General features: G+C 33.4%; 3 protein-coding genes across 13 annotated transcripts in view; 2 read left to right on the plus strand and 1 right to left on the minus strand.

Moving 5' to 3' along the window:
* Positions 1-10,480, plus strand: part of LOC124949929 (janus kinase and microtubule-interacting protein 3-like) — a 38,594-nt gene extending 28,114 nt beyond the window's left edge. For 3 of the 9 annotated variants that reach the window (XM_047495823.1, XM_047495825.1, XM_047495824.1), the window contains 6 exons: positions 2,877-2,963; positions 3,469-3,585; positions 3,990-4,316; positions 4,393-4,620; positions 5,011-5,895; positions 6,085-6,751. In XM_047495823.1, coding sequence (XP_047351779.1) covers positions 2,877-2,963; positions 3,469-3,585; positions 3,990-4,316; positions 4,393-4,620; positions 5,011-5,895; positions 6,085-6,501 — 2,061 coding nt within the window. In that variant the 3' untranslated portion in view covers positions 6,502-6,751. The other 6 variants (XR_007101204.1, XR_007101207.1, XR_007101203.1 and 3 more) reach the window with 6 other exon arrangements.
* LOC124949941 lies at positions 10,362-11,653 on the minus strand. 2 transcript variants are annotated; one of them, XM_047495858.1, is made up of 2 exons: positions 11,067-11,653; positions 10,362-10,836 (listed from the first exon to the last, which is right to left on the minus strand). In XM_047495858.1, exons 1-2 carry the CDS (start codon positions 11,327-11,329, stop codon positions 10,773-10,775), a joined length of 327 nt encoding a protein of 108 aa, XP_047351814.1. In that variant the 5' UTR covers positions 11,330-11,653; the 3' UTR covers positions 10,362-10,772. The 2 variants fall into 2 exon arrangements, with proteins under 2 accessions (XP_047351814.1, XP_047351815.1); XM_047495859.1 differs by having other exon boundaries at positions 10,362-10,819; positions 11,067-11,642.
* An 837-nt stretch (positions 11,654-12,490) lies between these two features.
* LOC124949933 lies at positions 12,491-16,462 on the plus strand. 2 transcript variants are annotated; one of them, XM_047495840.1, is made up of 10 exons: positions 12,620-12,632; positions 12,702-12,830; positions 13,032-13,402; positions 13,487-13,577; positions 13,655-13,885; positions 13,954-14,510; positions 14,743-14,900; positions 14,974-15,353; positions 15,430-15,638; positions 15,877-16,462. In XM_047495840.1, the coding sequence occupies exons 3-10, from the start codon at positions 13,226-13,228 to the stop codon at positions 16,084-16,086; spliced, it is 2,013 nt and encodes a 670-aa protein (XP_047351796.1). In that variant the 5' UTR covers positions 12,620-12,632; positions 12,702-12,830; positions 13,032-13,225; the 3' UTR covers positions 16,087-16,462. The 2 variants fall into 2 exon arrangements, with proteins under 2 accessions (XP_047351794.1, XP_047351796.1); XM_047495838.1 differs by having other exon boundaries at positions 12,491-12,830; positions 13,178-13,402.
* The last annotated feature ends 73 nt before the right edge of the window (positions 16,463-16,535 follow it).

Here is a 16,535-nt window from a genome sequence, read left to right on the forward strand (position 1 = left end):
TACATAATTTAATGACTCTACGTTGAAAATGTTCGACGAATTACAAAGAAATTATAAATTTGTGTCTTCGTAAAAAAAATAAAGAAGAAGAATTAAAAAGAAAAAATCATTGTTACTAATAAATTATTAATCATTCACTCTAATCATTGAATGAGCACTTGAAATTCTTTAATTTATATAATTAATAACACATTTTATATATATAAATAATAATCATGCATTGTAACAATCCTTTTCAATTATCCTCTTTCGTATATAAAACGGGGACATATATATTTTCCGTAAATCTAACGGTTCCCGTTCATCTAATTCTCGTTAAAATTTACAATAACTCTCCCCTCTCTCTCTCTCTCTCTCTCTCTCCATCTCTTTCTATAATCGAATAATCGTGTATGGTCGAAGCATATTCGAGTATCATTCTGGTGACTGACGGACATTAGAATCGATTATTAATGTCGGTAATTAACGATCTATCCAATTTACTTTTTTTTACTTTAGAAGATATCAAAAACAGTTAACTATTTATCTAGCTTTAATTTATCTCTATCTATTCTCGTCGAGATTGCTGAATATATATGTAAAACGTAATAACGTGAACTATCTTTAGTAAGATTCATTATGTGGGTCATTGCCTTATTCGTCTTATTGTGGAGAAAGCAACGGAGAGGGATAAAAGAGAAAGAGAGAGAAGAAAGATATTGATTGCAGGGTCAAAGTTCATTACCTGAACAGAGTTCTTGTTTAAAATTGTACAATTATTATAATCAGAGATACGTAAATTTCTCTTTTAAGCATCATGTGAGCACTCATTCTGCATAATGAATCTAATAAAACGTTTACTATTCTCGATGCATTACATACATACATTTACATATTTATACGTACGTATAATGTATATATATGCTGAATAAAGATGACATTGATTATAATTGCAAACAGTAATTTTTTTTTTTCTCTAGGATACATATTTGTCATCAGGTAAAACGTTATGACTTCCGGTAAAAGTAAAACTTTTCGCTTATTTCTTTACAAACGATCGCGGAAGAATCTTCAAAGATTTCTGGTTTCTTTTTCTTTTTCTTTTTTTTTTTTCTTCTTTTTTTTTTTTTTTTTTTTTTTTTTTTTTTTAATAATAATTTCTTCTTGACGAGTCGAAAGTTGATTTCCCAAGAGTAACGCTAAATCATCGGAAAGCTTGTTAAAAGATCTTTTTTTAACTCACCTATAGTATCTATGATCGATCATCATTGAAGTTAGAGATCTGTGTATTATAACGTCCGTACATATACATATGCCTATGCATATGAATATACATATATATATATATATATACTTACTTACGATAAACGCAACATCTGGTAAGCGTTCTCGCTCGATTCGAACGACCGATCACTTTCGCTAATCGAAGCCATGGTATTGCCAGTTTGTCGACCCGATAGAACGTGTCTCTTATCCAATTTTTATCAACTCCTCGTTTCTCTTAAATTCCTTTGCCGTTATCTCTCTCTCTCTCTCTCTCTCTCTCTTTCTCTCTTCGTCATACACAGTATCTTTTATTGAATGTGATCGAGAAATAACAAAGAGAAACGAATTTTCAAACAAAACTTTCAATATTTTCGATAATCGTTTGGAAATTTTTAACAATTACAAGTTATTTTTGTTCAAAAGAAAAAAAAAAAAAAAGAAAGGAAAAAGAAAGTTGAAAAGATCTATTGGAGTAAGATCAATTATATTAGATGATATCGATTAATCAAAAAGAATGACATATTCGTAGAAAACTCGATAGATCTCTTCGATCTAAGTGATCAAAGTACATACATAGATGCGTTCCTCTGATCTCGTCGAAGGATAAAAAAAGAAGAGTCGAGATTGATAGGAAGGAAGGAGATAATAATGAAAACGTAACAGCTCGATGACCGGATCCATGTCCGTTTCGTAACTCCCATCCGCACTTTCCCTGTTCGACCGATACGATCTATCGACTCTTTTTTCATCGTCATTCTTCTGACAATGACCGTGTATTCTTCTCTCTCTTTCTCTTATTACTTCCTTCTCCTCCTCACGGAAATCTTTTCTCTTTCTCGTCAGGAGTCATGACATTTGGTTCCCTTGGAACGACAACGAAAGGATGACGAAGACGATTCCGATCGAAAGAAAATTGTTTCTTTCTCTTTTACAGTACAGACTTTTCCTTTTTTAGCATAATGTCGTCTGAAAGGCGTGTTAAACGTTGGCCGTCGCGACTCCACGATCGAGAAAGTATGACACAAAAGCACTTTCTGCACTTTTCTTCTCGACGACAATCGTTCATTTAACTTATCTCCCTCTTATCGTCTCATATTTTTTTCTGATAAACGTTAAGTATTATTCGTATTATTCGAAAAATAATGCTAAAACCATTGCGTTATTTGTCTTTATAATAAATAAGATTTGCAATTAACGTAAATATTTATTACGAAAGAGAAAAAGTTCGAATAAAGACTGAAAGCCTCGATTTCGTAAGAAAAATTTTAAAGAAATATACGTGTACCCTAATTATTACTCAATAATCAAACATTTTGAAAGACGGAGAGGGAGAGAAAAATTACATACATTTCGAACTAATTTTCAACTTGGCGATATTATTGAACCGATAAAAAAGAAAAAGAAAGAGGATAGATTATTATCTAATTTCATAAAAAAATTTTATCTAGTTTTAGTTTCCCTTTGCTGGAATGAAATAAATTCAGTTTCTAGTCTCACGATGTGCTCTACTTATCGACGATCTTTTTTTATTTCATTGCCATTAATTCGCACCACGAACGAGGCTCGTTCATTTGCTTGTGCGTAAATATACGGTCGATAGTGGTTTAATAATAGCTTCGTTCTTATTGCAGATGCGGAAGTTACAGGACAGCGAGAGAAACGGACCGATCCGGTCGACGTCTCGCGGAGAGAAGAAATTCCTCGCGGAGGATCATACCGTAAGTCCTTATTTCATTGCTTTATAATTACATTACACTTCAATATAACCATAATAATTGCCATGGTTTATGTAACAAGACGTTTTCTAATATCAAACGTATTTCCTTCCGTCAAATTTATGAAGAACATGAAAAAAATTCTGCGCATTTCTTTTTCTTTTTAATATCATCAAAACATAAAATTTAATTGTTTTTCCTTTTTTTTTCTTTTTCTTTTTCTTTGAAATTAAAAACAAACACAAAATTACAGATACATTAATAAAAATACAGTATTACATATATATATATATATATGACAGAATTTTTATCACGTGTCATGTTTATTTTACGCGAGATAAAAGTTAAGAATTAGAAGGTATATTTAATTGTAAAAATTTAAGAGATTATTATTAACGTTCGTAAAATGACGAATAAAAAAGAAACAAATATTATAACGAAAAGCAATATTCGAAAAGATTTGTTTACCTTATTTTTTTTTTTTTTTTTTTTTCTATACAAATTACAGTTGTATATTCGCGAAGACGGCTGCGACAGAGCCATAGCCGAGATCGAGGTCGAGCGCCTTCGTGAGCTTGCGCTTGAACAGCAAGAAGTCATCGAGATACTCAGGCAGACAGTCAAGGTAATGAATTTCATACGTGAAACAAATTAGAAATGATTCAAAAATTGATTCTATAATTCTAATTATGAAATTTATTTCGTTCGATATATACAAAAATATACGTAGAGATATATATATATAATAATGATTTATTTAATTTTTGATAACGATAAAAAGGAATTACATCATCAAAAGGAACAGTTGTAAAAAAAACATTAAAAAATGATAGTACCGAAAGAAAATTTGAAGATAAGAAAAAAGAAAAGAATGAAGAAATAAAAACAAAAGGATTGAAGAGATTAAATCTTATGAATTCATTAAATACTTGTTGGTTAACTAACTCTCTCGTTTATATAATCATCGCTGTGGTGTCCATTCTCTTGTACGTAACAATAACGGTTGTCTGTCCTTCACGCATGGGAAAGGAAAAGGAACGAAAGCTCGAGCAACTGTCGAATAAGAAAAGGAAAGAGGAATTCTATAGGCAATGGTTGGAACTCGAGCCAGTGGCCGAAGTCGACGACGAGGAGGATCATGAGGAGGGTGACAGTGCCCTTTCGAGTGCACCATCATCCCTCTCTCCTCAGCCTGGTGGTTGTGGACAATGGCAGGGATCAGGTGTCACCAGAGAAGCTTACGAAGCTGTTCTTATCGAAATCGAGGAACTCCAATCGAAACTGTTGGACGAACGTCAGGAATTGTCTCGTGCGAAGACCGAAGTTCTTGATCTTGAAAAAGCCCTTCTGCAGGAGGTAAACAATTTTTATTTATGAATAAATCCTTTTCTTTATTTTAATCCTTTTCTTGATTTTCTTTTTCCCATAATAGACGAGATGCAGCAATCGCAACAAACAATTGGAAGAACTGAACGAGAAGTTGCGAGCGACCGAAGAACGAGAGGCTAATCTCCTGGTGGAATTGTCCGAGTTGAGAGAACAAAACGAACTTCTAGAATTCAGACTTCTCGAACTGGAAGAGTCACCCGCTCGTAGAGAGAATCCTGATCACACGGCTGATAGCGGTATTGTCTCGCCGGAACTGTTACATCCGAGCAAGGTAAAAAGAAAAAAAAAAGGAAAAACTCTCATTGTTGGTAGAAAGAAAGAGGTAATATTAGAATCTTCTTCGAATGGGAACGTTTCCATATATCGTATTTCAATAAGAATGAAAGATTCACCGAGCATTCGCTATTGACTCTCTTATACAATCGCGTTTGAAGGTTACTTGACAAGCGCACACGAATACACTTATGCATGTTAACGATTTATTATATAATAAAAACGAAGAATTCATTTTAATATACATCTAGATAACAAGTATGTAGGATATTAAAAAAGAAAAAAGAAAGAAAAAAAAAAAAGAAAAAATACAAACATTTCATAAATCTCATAAAAAGGAAGAAGAAAACGCATACTCACACACACGCATATATACGATTGATTGCAGGATCAGGCAAACAAGCAAAGAAATCGTGCAGTGGCTACAGTGATCCCGTACACAAACAACAATAATTACGCTACTACACGTTCGGTTTCGCCCGCACCACGAAAACCACCCCTGTCTCTTCAAGAAAGTGGTATTTTCGAAGAAGAGGATGAGGAGAGCTTAGAGATCGAGCTAGCGAGTCGTGGAACACAAACGGAGATACCTTCCGGTGAATTATTGCAAGAGGTTCAACGTCTTCAGGAACTCCGTGCACGAATTCAAGAACGTGCAGCTAAAGTAACGAATCCAACAATCTGCTCGATCGATCCAACTACTAGAACCTGTCCACCGCTCGACACGGACGTTGATTCGATCGTTCAATTGTCGTCCTATCAGGATCGCATAAGAGATTTGGAAGAGAGATTGGAGGCTTACGAAGAGGCTGAAGAAAGGCAAATCGAAGAAAGCCGAGTGACGAAGCAGAGGGAAGAAGAATTGCTCGATGAGAATTACAGGCTAACGGAGAGGGTTTACTGGCTTGAGAATAAATTGCGTAACGTCGAGGAGCTCATAGAGAATAGGAGCAGAAGTAGAAGCAGCGATAGGCTTCGCCTTGATGAACAGAAGAAAATCGAGAATGATGAACAATGTGACTGTCAGATTGTTGAAAAGAGGGAAACGATAATGGACACCTCCGTTGTACCAGAACAAAAAACAAAGGAAGAACTTAATGATGAAGAAAACGCAACGATAGAAGTAATGGAGGAAGTACTGAATCGTTCGAAAAAAGTCCAAACGATTGCTACTGGACCGATCGAGGATTGTCCTCATTGCCGAGTTCATCAGACGACCAAAAGAACCGAGCAAACAGAGCGATGGATTGCACCGGAAACACGGCGTATTATGGTAAGACATAATATTATAGTTTGTTTTGTTTTTCAATATAATGAGATCGCTTCGCTGCCTGAATAACTTTTATTTATTTATTTATTTATTTATTTATTTATTTATTTATGTTTATAAAACTATTCGTTCAGTAACTCATTCGTTTGAAATCAAAGGAAATTAAACGGGATATCCATTTTTAATTTTCAGGTCGAAGTTGTCCAAAATTCTGCGGAAGTAGTCGAAGAGGTAGCAAAGGAGGCCAAAGAAGAAGAAAATGGCGATCTTCTCGACGAAATGGATGGCAAGGAGAAAAACGAGAACGACGACGGGAACCTAGGAAGAAGAAGAAGAAGAAGAAGGATCTCGCAAGTTCCCGTGACGTTGGAGGAGAATCAAAGGGAGAACGAGTCGATCGATTCGGTCGTTACCTTAAACGACGAATTGGAGTCCGAAAAGAAGGTTAGACAAAGGCAGAGTAAGGCTAACAGGAGAGAGAGACAAGATTATTCGACAAGAACGTCGAAGGGAAATGTTAGGTTATCCTCGAAGAGGGTTAAACGCCGTGACGAGTATTACGAGCGAAGGCATCATCGATTGATTTTGTATCAGGAGATCTGCGTTTAGAAGTAACCAATTAGTGCGATAGTTCATTTCGGTGATTAGAAGCGGAACACGAGTGGAAGTATATTTTTCTTTTTCCTTTTTCTTTTTCTTTTTCTTTTTTTTTTCTTTTTCTTCTTGTTAAATTAGATTTAATATCATCGAACTGGGCGGCCATATTGTGTTGATATGAACCGAACGGCCGAACTTGAGTTTTCTTTTCCTTCTCTCTGTTTTATGTATAATAAAAAAGTCGCATAAAGACAGACTATATTCGATAGAACGATTGATTAAAGACAAAATCTCGTCGTCTTATGGCTAAATGATGATCGTCGAAGGAAGATATCGCGGAAGAGGAAAAAAGAAGGGGAAAGCAAGAGACGGAAGAGTCGAGGAGAAGATGGAGGAAAATTAACTGAAGTTTATCTTCCGGGATAACGCAATGTCGAGCTCTCGAAAGGAGCTCACGGATTCGAGGAAGGTTCGTAAACCGTTGAGGAAGCATGGAAGACGAGACAGACATGGTCTCCTTGAGTTGAATTTAGATCAGCGACCGACTACTCGAAACTGGCCCAAGGTCAGTTTTCGTCAATCCGTTGTCTTCTTCTTCGTAAATTGTCGCGTTAGTGCCATAGTTTACAAAATAACGCTGCCATTAGACACATTTTTCTAAAATTTTCCTAGTTGTTTTTATATATTCTTATATACATTTCTTGTTCTATATATACACACACACACACACATATTATGCATATGCTATTACACCTCCTTCCACTTCGCTCGACTGGTTCTGTCGCTTCGTTTTACTTTCCATCTCAATTTTAATCGTTGGTTAATAATAGGACGTATAAATAGTTTCGTCGTTTAGTGGGTTACATGTCTATATAGTCTCTAGTGTATAACCGTCATTTTGTTATTATTTATACTTCCTCTATACTTTTCTATTAGCAATAATAGCCAATTGAACGACGATCTCTCTTCGTAAGTCGTTCAGTATTTATGGTGGTGGTAAAAATGGCGCTTCTATTCTTCTATCTTTCGTCATCTCTTTAAAACAAGGCTAATCTTTCTAATTATGCTTTTAATTGTTGTTCAATTTTTCGTAGATCTTCATGCGAGTGTATAGTGAAGCGAATAAGCCGGAAGGAAACGATCGTGATAAAAGTCAACGAGTAAATCAATCAACACGGCACATTATATCTAGAAAAAAAAGAAAAAAAAAGATATGATAATTTTATGTTTTCAAATATATATATATATATTTTATTGGATATGTAATGTTCTAGTGTGTAGCTCGAAAATTGAAAATCGATTTCCTTTCCCTCCGACTTTCGCAGTCGATATTGCAAGTCTCCATTTACAATAAGTCAAAGACATTTGTTTCGCATTTTTTCACGAATAAGAATCACTTGTCGGGAAGAATCATGGGAAGGAAAAACATAGATCGTCTACTACTTTACCGTGTATCTTCTGTGGCAGGTGATCTACTTTCGTTGGAGGTGAAGGTCCTTTCGTCTCTTGTCGGTGTAGACACCATTTGCACACGCGCCTATACTCAACATCATTGCAAGTACCACGATACGATCGATAAGCTTCACGTTGATCTGAATGCACTAGCAAGGTAAAGATATAAAAAGAAATACATAGTTCGTTTTTTTTTTTTTTTTTTTTTTTTTTTTTTTTTTTTTTTTTACATTAATTTCATTTTTAAATTTAAGTTTAAAAAAGAAACGTTTAATTTTTCTTTGTTCTTAATCCGAATATCATCATAATCTAATCAGAACAAATCAATTCTATTTTTTGCCATTTATATCGTACAATCTTAATATCGAAGCATGTAATTCCTATTTCTTGTCATAAGATAGCACTATATACGATTCTCTATCGTAAACGAAATTTTAATAAGCATCATTCATTAATTGATCAATGTCCTCTGTTCTTTGTTTAATCGAGTAACTCATGGAACATCACGAAATTATCAAAGATATTTATTTTTAATAAAATCCACAGATAGAACGTATAGAATTTCTGTTATTTTCCATTCATTGATTATAAAATCAGATGGTTCGATAATGATTCATAGTAAGAATTAAGTAAGTAAATAGAGAACTAGTCGTTAGATGAGTCACTATTGAAAATGTTAATTTTTTAACGACAAATAAATGAGTCATTCATTGAAATGTTAAATCAATTCTTCGTATTAATAATCGATAGAAAAAGAATCATAGAAAAATATCAAAATATTTCATTGTTACAGGACAAAATGGCTGGCGTTGCTTGACAGCGGCCAAGCATCGATCAGAATTTGTTCCTGAGGAAAGAACAGCGAAGTCATCGTCATCGTTGAGTACCATCGAGAGCAAATAGAAAAAAAAAAAAAGAAAAGAGAGTATCATGCGCGCTTGTAAATCGAAGCCGACAGGTTACATACGATAAAAATAAAAAGAAGCCAAAAGAAAGAAAATCGAAGGACCCCATTGCAAGTGCCAAAATTAATATAATCGGTTAATAAATTAATATAATCGGTTTATATATAAACGAGACCAAATCAGATTGCATGAATTTCGATTTCGAATTCATCTACATCTGATAGAGATATATTTTGATGCTTTTTCTTTTTTAATTTTTTTTCATTCAAACGCGATTGAATATCTTATGGGATTCAAACAAAACAGATTGAAAAAATGCCAAATAAGGAAAGTATCGAAAATGTCAAATCTATGGAAAGTCGATCGAGAAAAAAATGTATTTGATCGCCGTTCTTGTTCGAATATAATTCGAAATGGCGATTTAATCGATAACGAAACTTTCAAATATAAATTTCGTGAGTCGCATTTTTTTTCTTATATCGGTTTGACTCGTTAATATATTCCGATAAAAACTATTTTGAATACTTAAAAAGAGTTTCGCCGAAGTAATCGTGCTTTCCAAATTGTGTCTGATCTTACGAGAAGCAAAAGAAAAAAAAAAAGAAAACTAAAAATCCAGTCCGATTCGGATAAACGTACACGTTTCTCAGTTCTCTTTTATACACACACACACACACACACATATATATATATATATATATATATATATATAATTTCTTTTTACAATATAAACAAATAATTTTTTTACGTCGCACAAATTTTCTTCGATGAAAAGGCTTCGTACCGTCGATTTCTATCTGAGAAACTTGTTAGATTATAGAAAGAAAAGAAAAAACGCAAAAGAAAGAAAAAAGAGTCGATCCTTGCCATTCTTTATCCTCGCCTTTGTATAAAACAGATTCCGCTTGCTTTGTTTACCGAAATCATAATCTTCACGTAAGCGATTTTACGAAATACGAATCGAAACGAATTCATAATCCCAACGAAGATTATACGTACGTAAGTATTTAGCAGTGCGTACAGTACGAACAAAATTGTATCTTTTTTTTTTTTCAAATCGAATACGACGGAATGATACACGTAAATATGTAAATACGTGTATTTTTAACGAAAGAAAAACCATGAAAAAAAGAGAGAAAGAGATGAAATCACTGGCCTGCATTATATCTTTCGTATCTTTGGAAAGATAAGGAATAGAGAGAGAGAAAGAGAGAGAGAGAAAATAAATGAACAAACGAAAGAAAGTGTGTGCGTGTATGCCGGCTTTGCATTATAATATACGTATACAAATTATATATATATATATTATTTGAATAACTTTGTAGGATTTACAAAACGTGTCTCTAGTCCACTTTTCATTCGAGCGTAGCGCCACGTTCTTTTTACCATATCGTTTTTACAGTGGTTAGTGTTTTGAGTTTTATCCTTTAGTTTTACAAGTATGTATGTATGTAAGCACACTACTACTGTATTCATAATTTTACACGAGTCTTGTTATTTTTATTTTCTTCTTCGTCTTCTTGCTCCTTTGTTTTCTTTTTTTAGTGTTACGCGGTCGACATGGAACTGTTTGTTCGTTTTATCCTTTTATCATGTACCCGTATACGAAATAAAGTTGATATTGTTTGCGCGAATGTATCGTTATTTTTCTTCTTTTCTTTTTCTTCTTTTTGTTTTTCTTTTTCTTTTTTTTTTTTTTCTAAAGATAAAAATATATATCCTGTTTCTGACAGCGTTCAGTTTGATATCAATTGTCACATTGTATTATAGAAGAGGAAACGAGGAATAAAATCGTGAAAATATTTCATCAGAAACATAACATAGGTATCATAGACAGTAATGTACAATTTTTTTACGATCACAATTGTATAGTGAAAAGTTTTCATTCCATTTACTTATGTTCGATTCTTTTTATTATTATTATTTTTATTCGTATCTTTGAGTATCCTTCGATTTACGTTTTACGTGACGATCTGTAATTATTAAATATCTTTATGTGAATTTTTAAAAACTTGTTCTTTGAATAAGAAATTCAAAATATTTCCGTTTATGTGCCTTTAACAGGAAAACTGTAAATCTGAATTTACCAATTTGTCAATTGGATGGATATTTGATTAATCGTTTTTACATAATAATAATTAAACAAGAATGTTACTTTTTGACAAATTTGATAATTCCAGTATTAAAATGCAAAACGTATGTAAGTGTGCGTGCGTGTACCTGTCAGACGTTCCATCGTGACAAGAAACTTTTGGAGACTGTTGTTCGGATCTGTTAGTACTGACAACAGCAGCGCTCATTAACAACGACGGCAATGCACACTCCATAAAATGAACCCTCTCAATGAGAGCTGCACGACGTCTCTCTAACGAGGCGTTCCTCTTCTCGTAACCCCTCATCATACGCTTCCAATAGCTCGAGTTGTCTTTTCTACTTTCGTCGCATTTATTCTCTGTTTTGAAAGTCTTCGAATCGTTTTCCATTTAGTATGAGAAAGTATCAGACGAGAGGAGGGGAAAAAAGCGAGAACAAAATTTTGGTAAGCCAAGAATAGGTTAGAAACTGTTGTTTATTGAAATCCTGAATGGAGTCGTAGACTTGAAAAATTGAAAATGAAAAGGCCAACCATAAGACAGATTTCTATGAAATTGTTTATTATCTCACTGAAGTTCATATATACTGTGTCGAATGAAACTTGTAATGAATTCTTTCGATTATTTGATTTTTAAAGATAATCATTCTCTAGTAGACATAGATAATTTCTTTAGGTACTTCCGAACTCCTAACGAAAGCAATAAAATCGAATTTATCACGTTATAATAATGCGAAATCATTTAAAAAAAGAAAATATATATATATATATATATTATTCCGTTATCGTACGTATAATTGAAGCCATTTTTATACTCGTCAATTGTTCTATAAATTTTATTTCTTAAGTTGTCTAAACCACTCATTTCCAATTATTATTTCCTCTAATCAAGATGATTTTGTAAAGGTCAATTTCAAAATGGCCGTCATTTTCAGCGCTCTAAGTAATTAATTTCACTCTCACTCTATCCGATTTAACAGACTAGTATTTTATAGAAATCTATAGTCGTTCATGAATAAAAAGAAAATTGAACAAAAGAAGAACAACTTCAGCAGCAAATAATTGCGTAGAAAAGAAGACGGAGATGCAGCGATATTCAGAAAAATGGATCGACGTCGTCGACGTCGTTGATTGAAAAAGCTTACAAAAAATTAACAAAATCGTGAAAAATCTTATTTCATAAAAAATTCTTTTTCGTGAAAGATTTCTACTCACGAACAAACAACTATAAGAAACATAAAAAGAAGAAAAAGAAAAGCTCAATGATGAATGAAGAAACTATCGTGAAACTTATGACGCCTCTCACTAACGACAATGGCAACGGATTGTATACACATGCTCTTTTACCGGGACTCTTTCGTGCAATCGTCGTAAAGCTAAATAATAAGGATAACAAGTACGACGATAATAATAACTGTAATAATCATCGTCGAAAACGAGAAGATGGAATCACCTCGAAATATGGTGCGACGAAACAATCGGCTAAAACAGATTGTGATCGTCGAAAGATTCATCTTCAATCATCAAACCTTTCAATCGGTGATATCATTTTAATAGCTAACGATAGTAATGAGACAGTATCGGCTAATCGAACTCGTGCCAATGTTTGTCCTGCATATCGTTTTTGCGTTGAACGTAATACTGCCGCTGATATGGTAACCATGGATCAAGAGGATTCTATTATAAGTAGCGAGGTAATTTAGGATTTTAAATAATCTTATTTATATAAGTTTGATATGATTTTAAAAGAATTCTTGTTGCAGTTATCGACGTTACGTGAACTTTTAGAGCCAATTAAACAAACAGCGCTCAAAATGAAACAACTTAGCCAATTAAAAGACGAGGTACCTCAAACTGAAATCGTCTGTCATCAATTAAGGCAAACAAACGATGTAAGAAATAGAGATAAATAGATTAAGAAAAATCTCTTGATCTCTGACATCCAGGCTTTCTAGGGTGCAAAAGTGTCGATCTAGCAAAATGAAGTTGCACGATTAGAAAAAAAAAAAAAAAAAAAAAAAAAAAAAAAGAAAAAAATGCTACTCACCAAATATCGTCGAGCCGCTATTCCTCATGCCTAATTTTATTTGCAGAACGTTCGTCGCTCGCCCTGGAAAGCCCGGGCTCATCGAGGTCCAGTTGTTGACAACTATCAAAAACACTTGGGAATTATGATTATCGGAGAAATTCGTTCGAGAGAAATTATCTGACCGAAAGGATTCAAAATGATATTTTTTAGCAGCTTCGTGAGCCTGAAGATGTATCTTCGACTTGTCAATTGTGTGGAATGAAGTTTGACGAACTTATGTCGAATACGAATGATTGTCAAGTGCAGCAAGAAGGCAACATCTTCGAGGAAAGTGATAAAGTGGATGGTAGTATTTCTGTTCGAATAATATCAAGACCAGAAACTGAAACTCAATACATTGTTGATGATCTTCTTTTAAATCTCATTCGACAGATAGTAAGAACATCGTTTATCAGACTCATAGTTTGATTATAAATAATAAATATTACATTTTTTTATCATATTCTTACAAATTCGTAGACATCCTACATATTAGAGACTTCGCAGAAGCAACAAGAAGAATTGGAGTCTGAAAAGAAAGAAGTATCATTATGTAGAAGAACGAAAAAAGGTTCAACTCTTAATGAATATTTTTTCACATAAAATCTTGTTTCGTTTTCATTCTTTTTCCTTCTTGTTTGAGTATAGCATGCTCGTTATATTCTGATTGTTTAAAACCTCGATCAATAACAACTACCGATGAGGAATACAGCGAAGTACAAAATAGAGGCGTACAATTTCAAAAATGTCTCCAACAAGAACCCAGCATTGTTGATGATGATTCATTTAGCATTCAATCTTACGAATACGTAAGAACAATGGATGTTGGCTGCGAATGTAAAGTAGAAAGAAAGCACGACGAATTAGACGGAACCAATAGTAATTAATTTAATTATTCGTCATTAAGTTCTTTCCACGTTTAACATCTCTTTTATCTATTCACAAAGATCGATCTTTAGATCGTCAGGAAGAATTGGATTACGAAGATCATTCGAATATATCGTTCGATTCATTTTTAAATATTCTGACAAAGTTAATAACTCGTAATGAAACAACTGATTATTTAGAGAATATAAACATTACCGAACCAATTTACTCTATCAAGCCTAAATGTGGAGACTTATGTGAAGATCCTACGAGTAGCATGTCGTCGAAGAAAGATAAGTGCATTGATTGTACTTGCGAGTTTGATTCCCAAGTCATGTCTCCCAATAAAATTGAAATAATAAACGAACAATCATATTCGGTTGAAAATTTTGAAAGTATGAGTATGGAAATTGGTTCGAAGAAGGATGTTGGTACATCCACGTATTCGATTTCTGTATTCAGCCAAATTACTTCTACGTTACAAATAAAATCAACGAAAAGTCAAAAGTTATCTTGTTCGACTCAATGCGATATCGGGCCTGAGTGCAAATGGTCTTTCAATACCGGTAGTCAAGCAACGTCTGTATCTGATACGCAGAAAAGAATAAAGAAACGGGATCATAGTAACTCAGAAGAGGTTAGAAAATCGTGTAAATTTTTATGAATTAATATGCTTTTATCTGGAAAAAAAAAAAAGTAACATAAAATGTAAGAAATTATAAGAAATTGACAAAACGTCGGACAAACAAACAAACAAAAAAAAAAAAACGATAAATAAATGCTTCGTTTTTAGTGTGCTAATTAGTTAAGATATTGATTTATTCTATTATAATGTGTATTTAAAAAATTTTTCAAACAACTTTTCATAGTTTTGCCCGTGCAAATGCGGATACTTTTTAGAAGGCGAATCTACTTGTTCCTGTGAATGTATACGATATTCGAATTCACCGTGTATAGCTCCAAGTGATTTAAAAAAAGTTAAAAAAAAGACAAAGCGCACAATTAGTCCTACAAGTGATCTTAAAATGTATGTTCAATGTCATTCATTTGTTTTATTTTTATGTTTCATCGTATAAAAATCAGTATCCTATTTTAAACAGACCAGACCAGAAGAGCTCTGGATCAAATAAGCCTACAAAATCGGAAAAGAGTAATTACGAAATCAATTGTCAATTTTGTAGCTGCAATGAATACTCAAGTGTAAACATTCCGATAGATCCAATAGTGAAACGAATGAATAACATAATTGATGGTCAAGATACGATATCCGATTCACAGGGAAAATGTGAGAGCAATTGCAAACATTCAAAGGATGATAAGCAACTTGACTTGGAAGAAGAAGCGCGAAAATTGCAACAGAAAATCGAATCTTATAAAAAAGAGAACGAATATTATCGTGAATTAATACAAGCTTGTAGTAGCTGTCAGAAGAACACAGAAATATTGTCCTGTCCTCCACCAATTAGGGCAACGTATTCCGGTTAAAAATATATCTTATATTCGTTTCTGTTTAATTCCGAATAATCTCTTTCTAATCATTAATCCTATGATATCAGGACTCGCAACTGCAATCGAGATCTTACAAAGTAAGTGCCGAAGCAAAGACAGCATGATAGCCATTTTAGCAGAAGGATTACGTGGTGTTGTCAATTATGCTCAAATAGCCAAAAATTTAGCCGCACCCTGTCTCGAATATACGTATTGGGATTTTGATCGGTCTGCCCTTTATACGTATTTACGTAAAACCATGAGCAAACTTTCTGTGGTACATATAATCATAATGTCGAACTTGAAAAATGACGAACAATTGATACAAATTTGCTTTTAAATAAAATGCAAAACATATATCTTTCTTTACTGGTCGAATTGTATCGTCTCGAAAAAAAAAAAATTGTTAATTGTTTATATCGATCAACATTAAATTCGTCGTTCACAATTAACTTTGAATGACATAAAAATAAATTATTTTCCGTCCGTTGATAACTTTGAATTATTTCTTGCAGGAAAAAAGAATAAATTCGACATTATCGTCAAATGAAACGGTGAAAGAACACGACAAAGCTTTTCTTGATTCGTCTTGCGACGACACTGTACCACCATCACCGACAGATTTCAAAGTCGTACAAGAATTCTGCAAATGTCTTTTACTCTCGTGGAAGATACCCGAAAATCTTGAAAATGTTGCTGGTTATCGGATTTACGTCAATGGGTAAATGTTACTTTCTTCGTGAACAAGAGATCGAGACGATCAAGACTTGTTGATTTTCTTAGAAATTCGGCGACCAACGTGAGATCTCCAACAAGAACGGAAACCATTTTAGGATTCATGGATTCCACGAAATCCACGGAATTAAAGTTGCATAGCTTTAATAAAAATGCTATATTATCCGATCCAGTCACGATAACTTATTCCTCCAACAACGTGAATAACGATAGCAATCATTGACTTTCAAGATTGACTTTCAGTTTTCCTACTGATACGATTAGCTTTTCATATCGTGGAAAAGAAACAGAATGTATTCATTCGATGTCCACTTATCCTTTTATGTTTCCAAACTAATTCACCTTATCAAGTTAAAATATATTTATACGCACATAAATATACATATATATATATATACATATATATATATATATATAAAGAAAAAAAAACGAAGGATGA

This window comes from Vespa velutina, chromosome 6 (genome assembly GCF_912470025.1).
Source record: "Vespa velutina chromosome 6, iVesVel2.1, whole genome shotgun sequence".
NCBI classification, from domain to species: domain Eukaryota; kingdom Metazoa; phylum Arthropoda; class Insecta; order Hymenoptera; family Vespidae; genus Vespa; species Vespa velutina.

Excerpts from the sequence above, each read along its gene's own strand:
- LOC124949941 (XM_047495858.1), bottom strand. The coding sequence starts at position 11,329 with ATGGAAAACGATTCGAAGACTTTCAAAACAGAGAATAAATGCGACGAA. Across the intron at positions 10,837-11,066 it reads CACGATGGAACGTCTGACAG|ATATTTAATAATTACAGATC; the intron begins GTACACGCACGC and ends ATTCACATAAAG.
- LOC124949933 (XM_047495838.1), top strand. The coding sequence starts at position 12,675 with ATGATTTTAAAAGAATTCTTGTTGCAGTTATCGACGTTACGTGAACTT. Across the intron at positions 13,403-13,486 it reads TAAATCTCATTCGACAGATA|ACATCCTACATATTAGAGAC; the intron begins GTAAGAACATCG and ends ACAAATTCGTAG. Across the intron at positions 15,639-15,876 it reads CCATGAGCAAACTTTCTGTG|GAAAAAAGAATAAATTCGAC; the intron begins GTACATATAATC and ends TATTTCTTGCAG.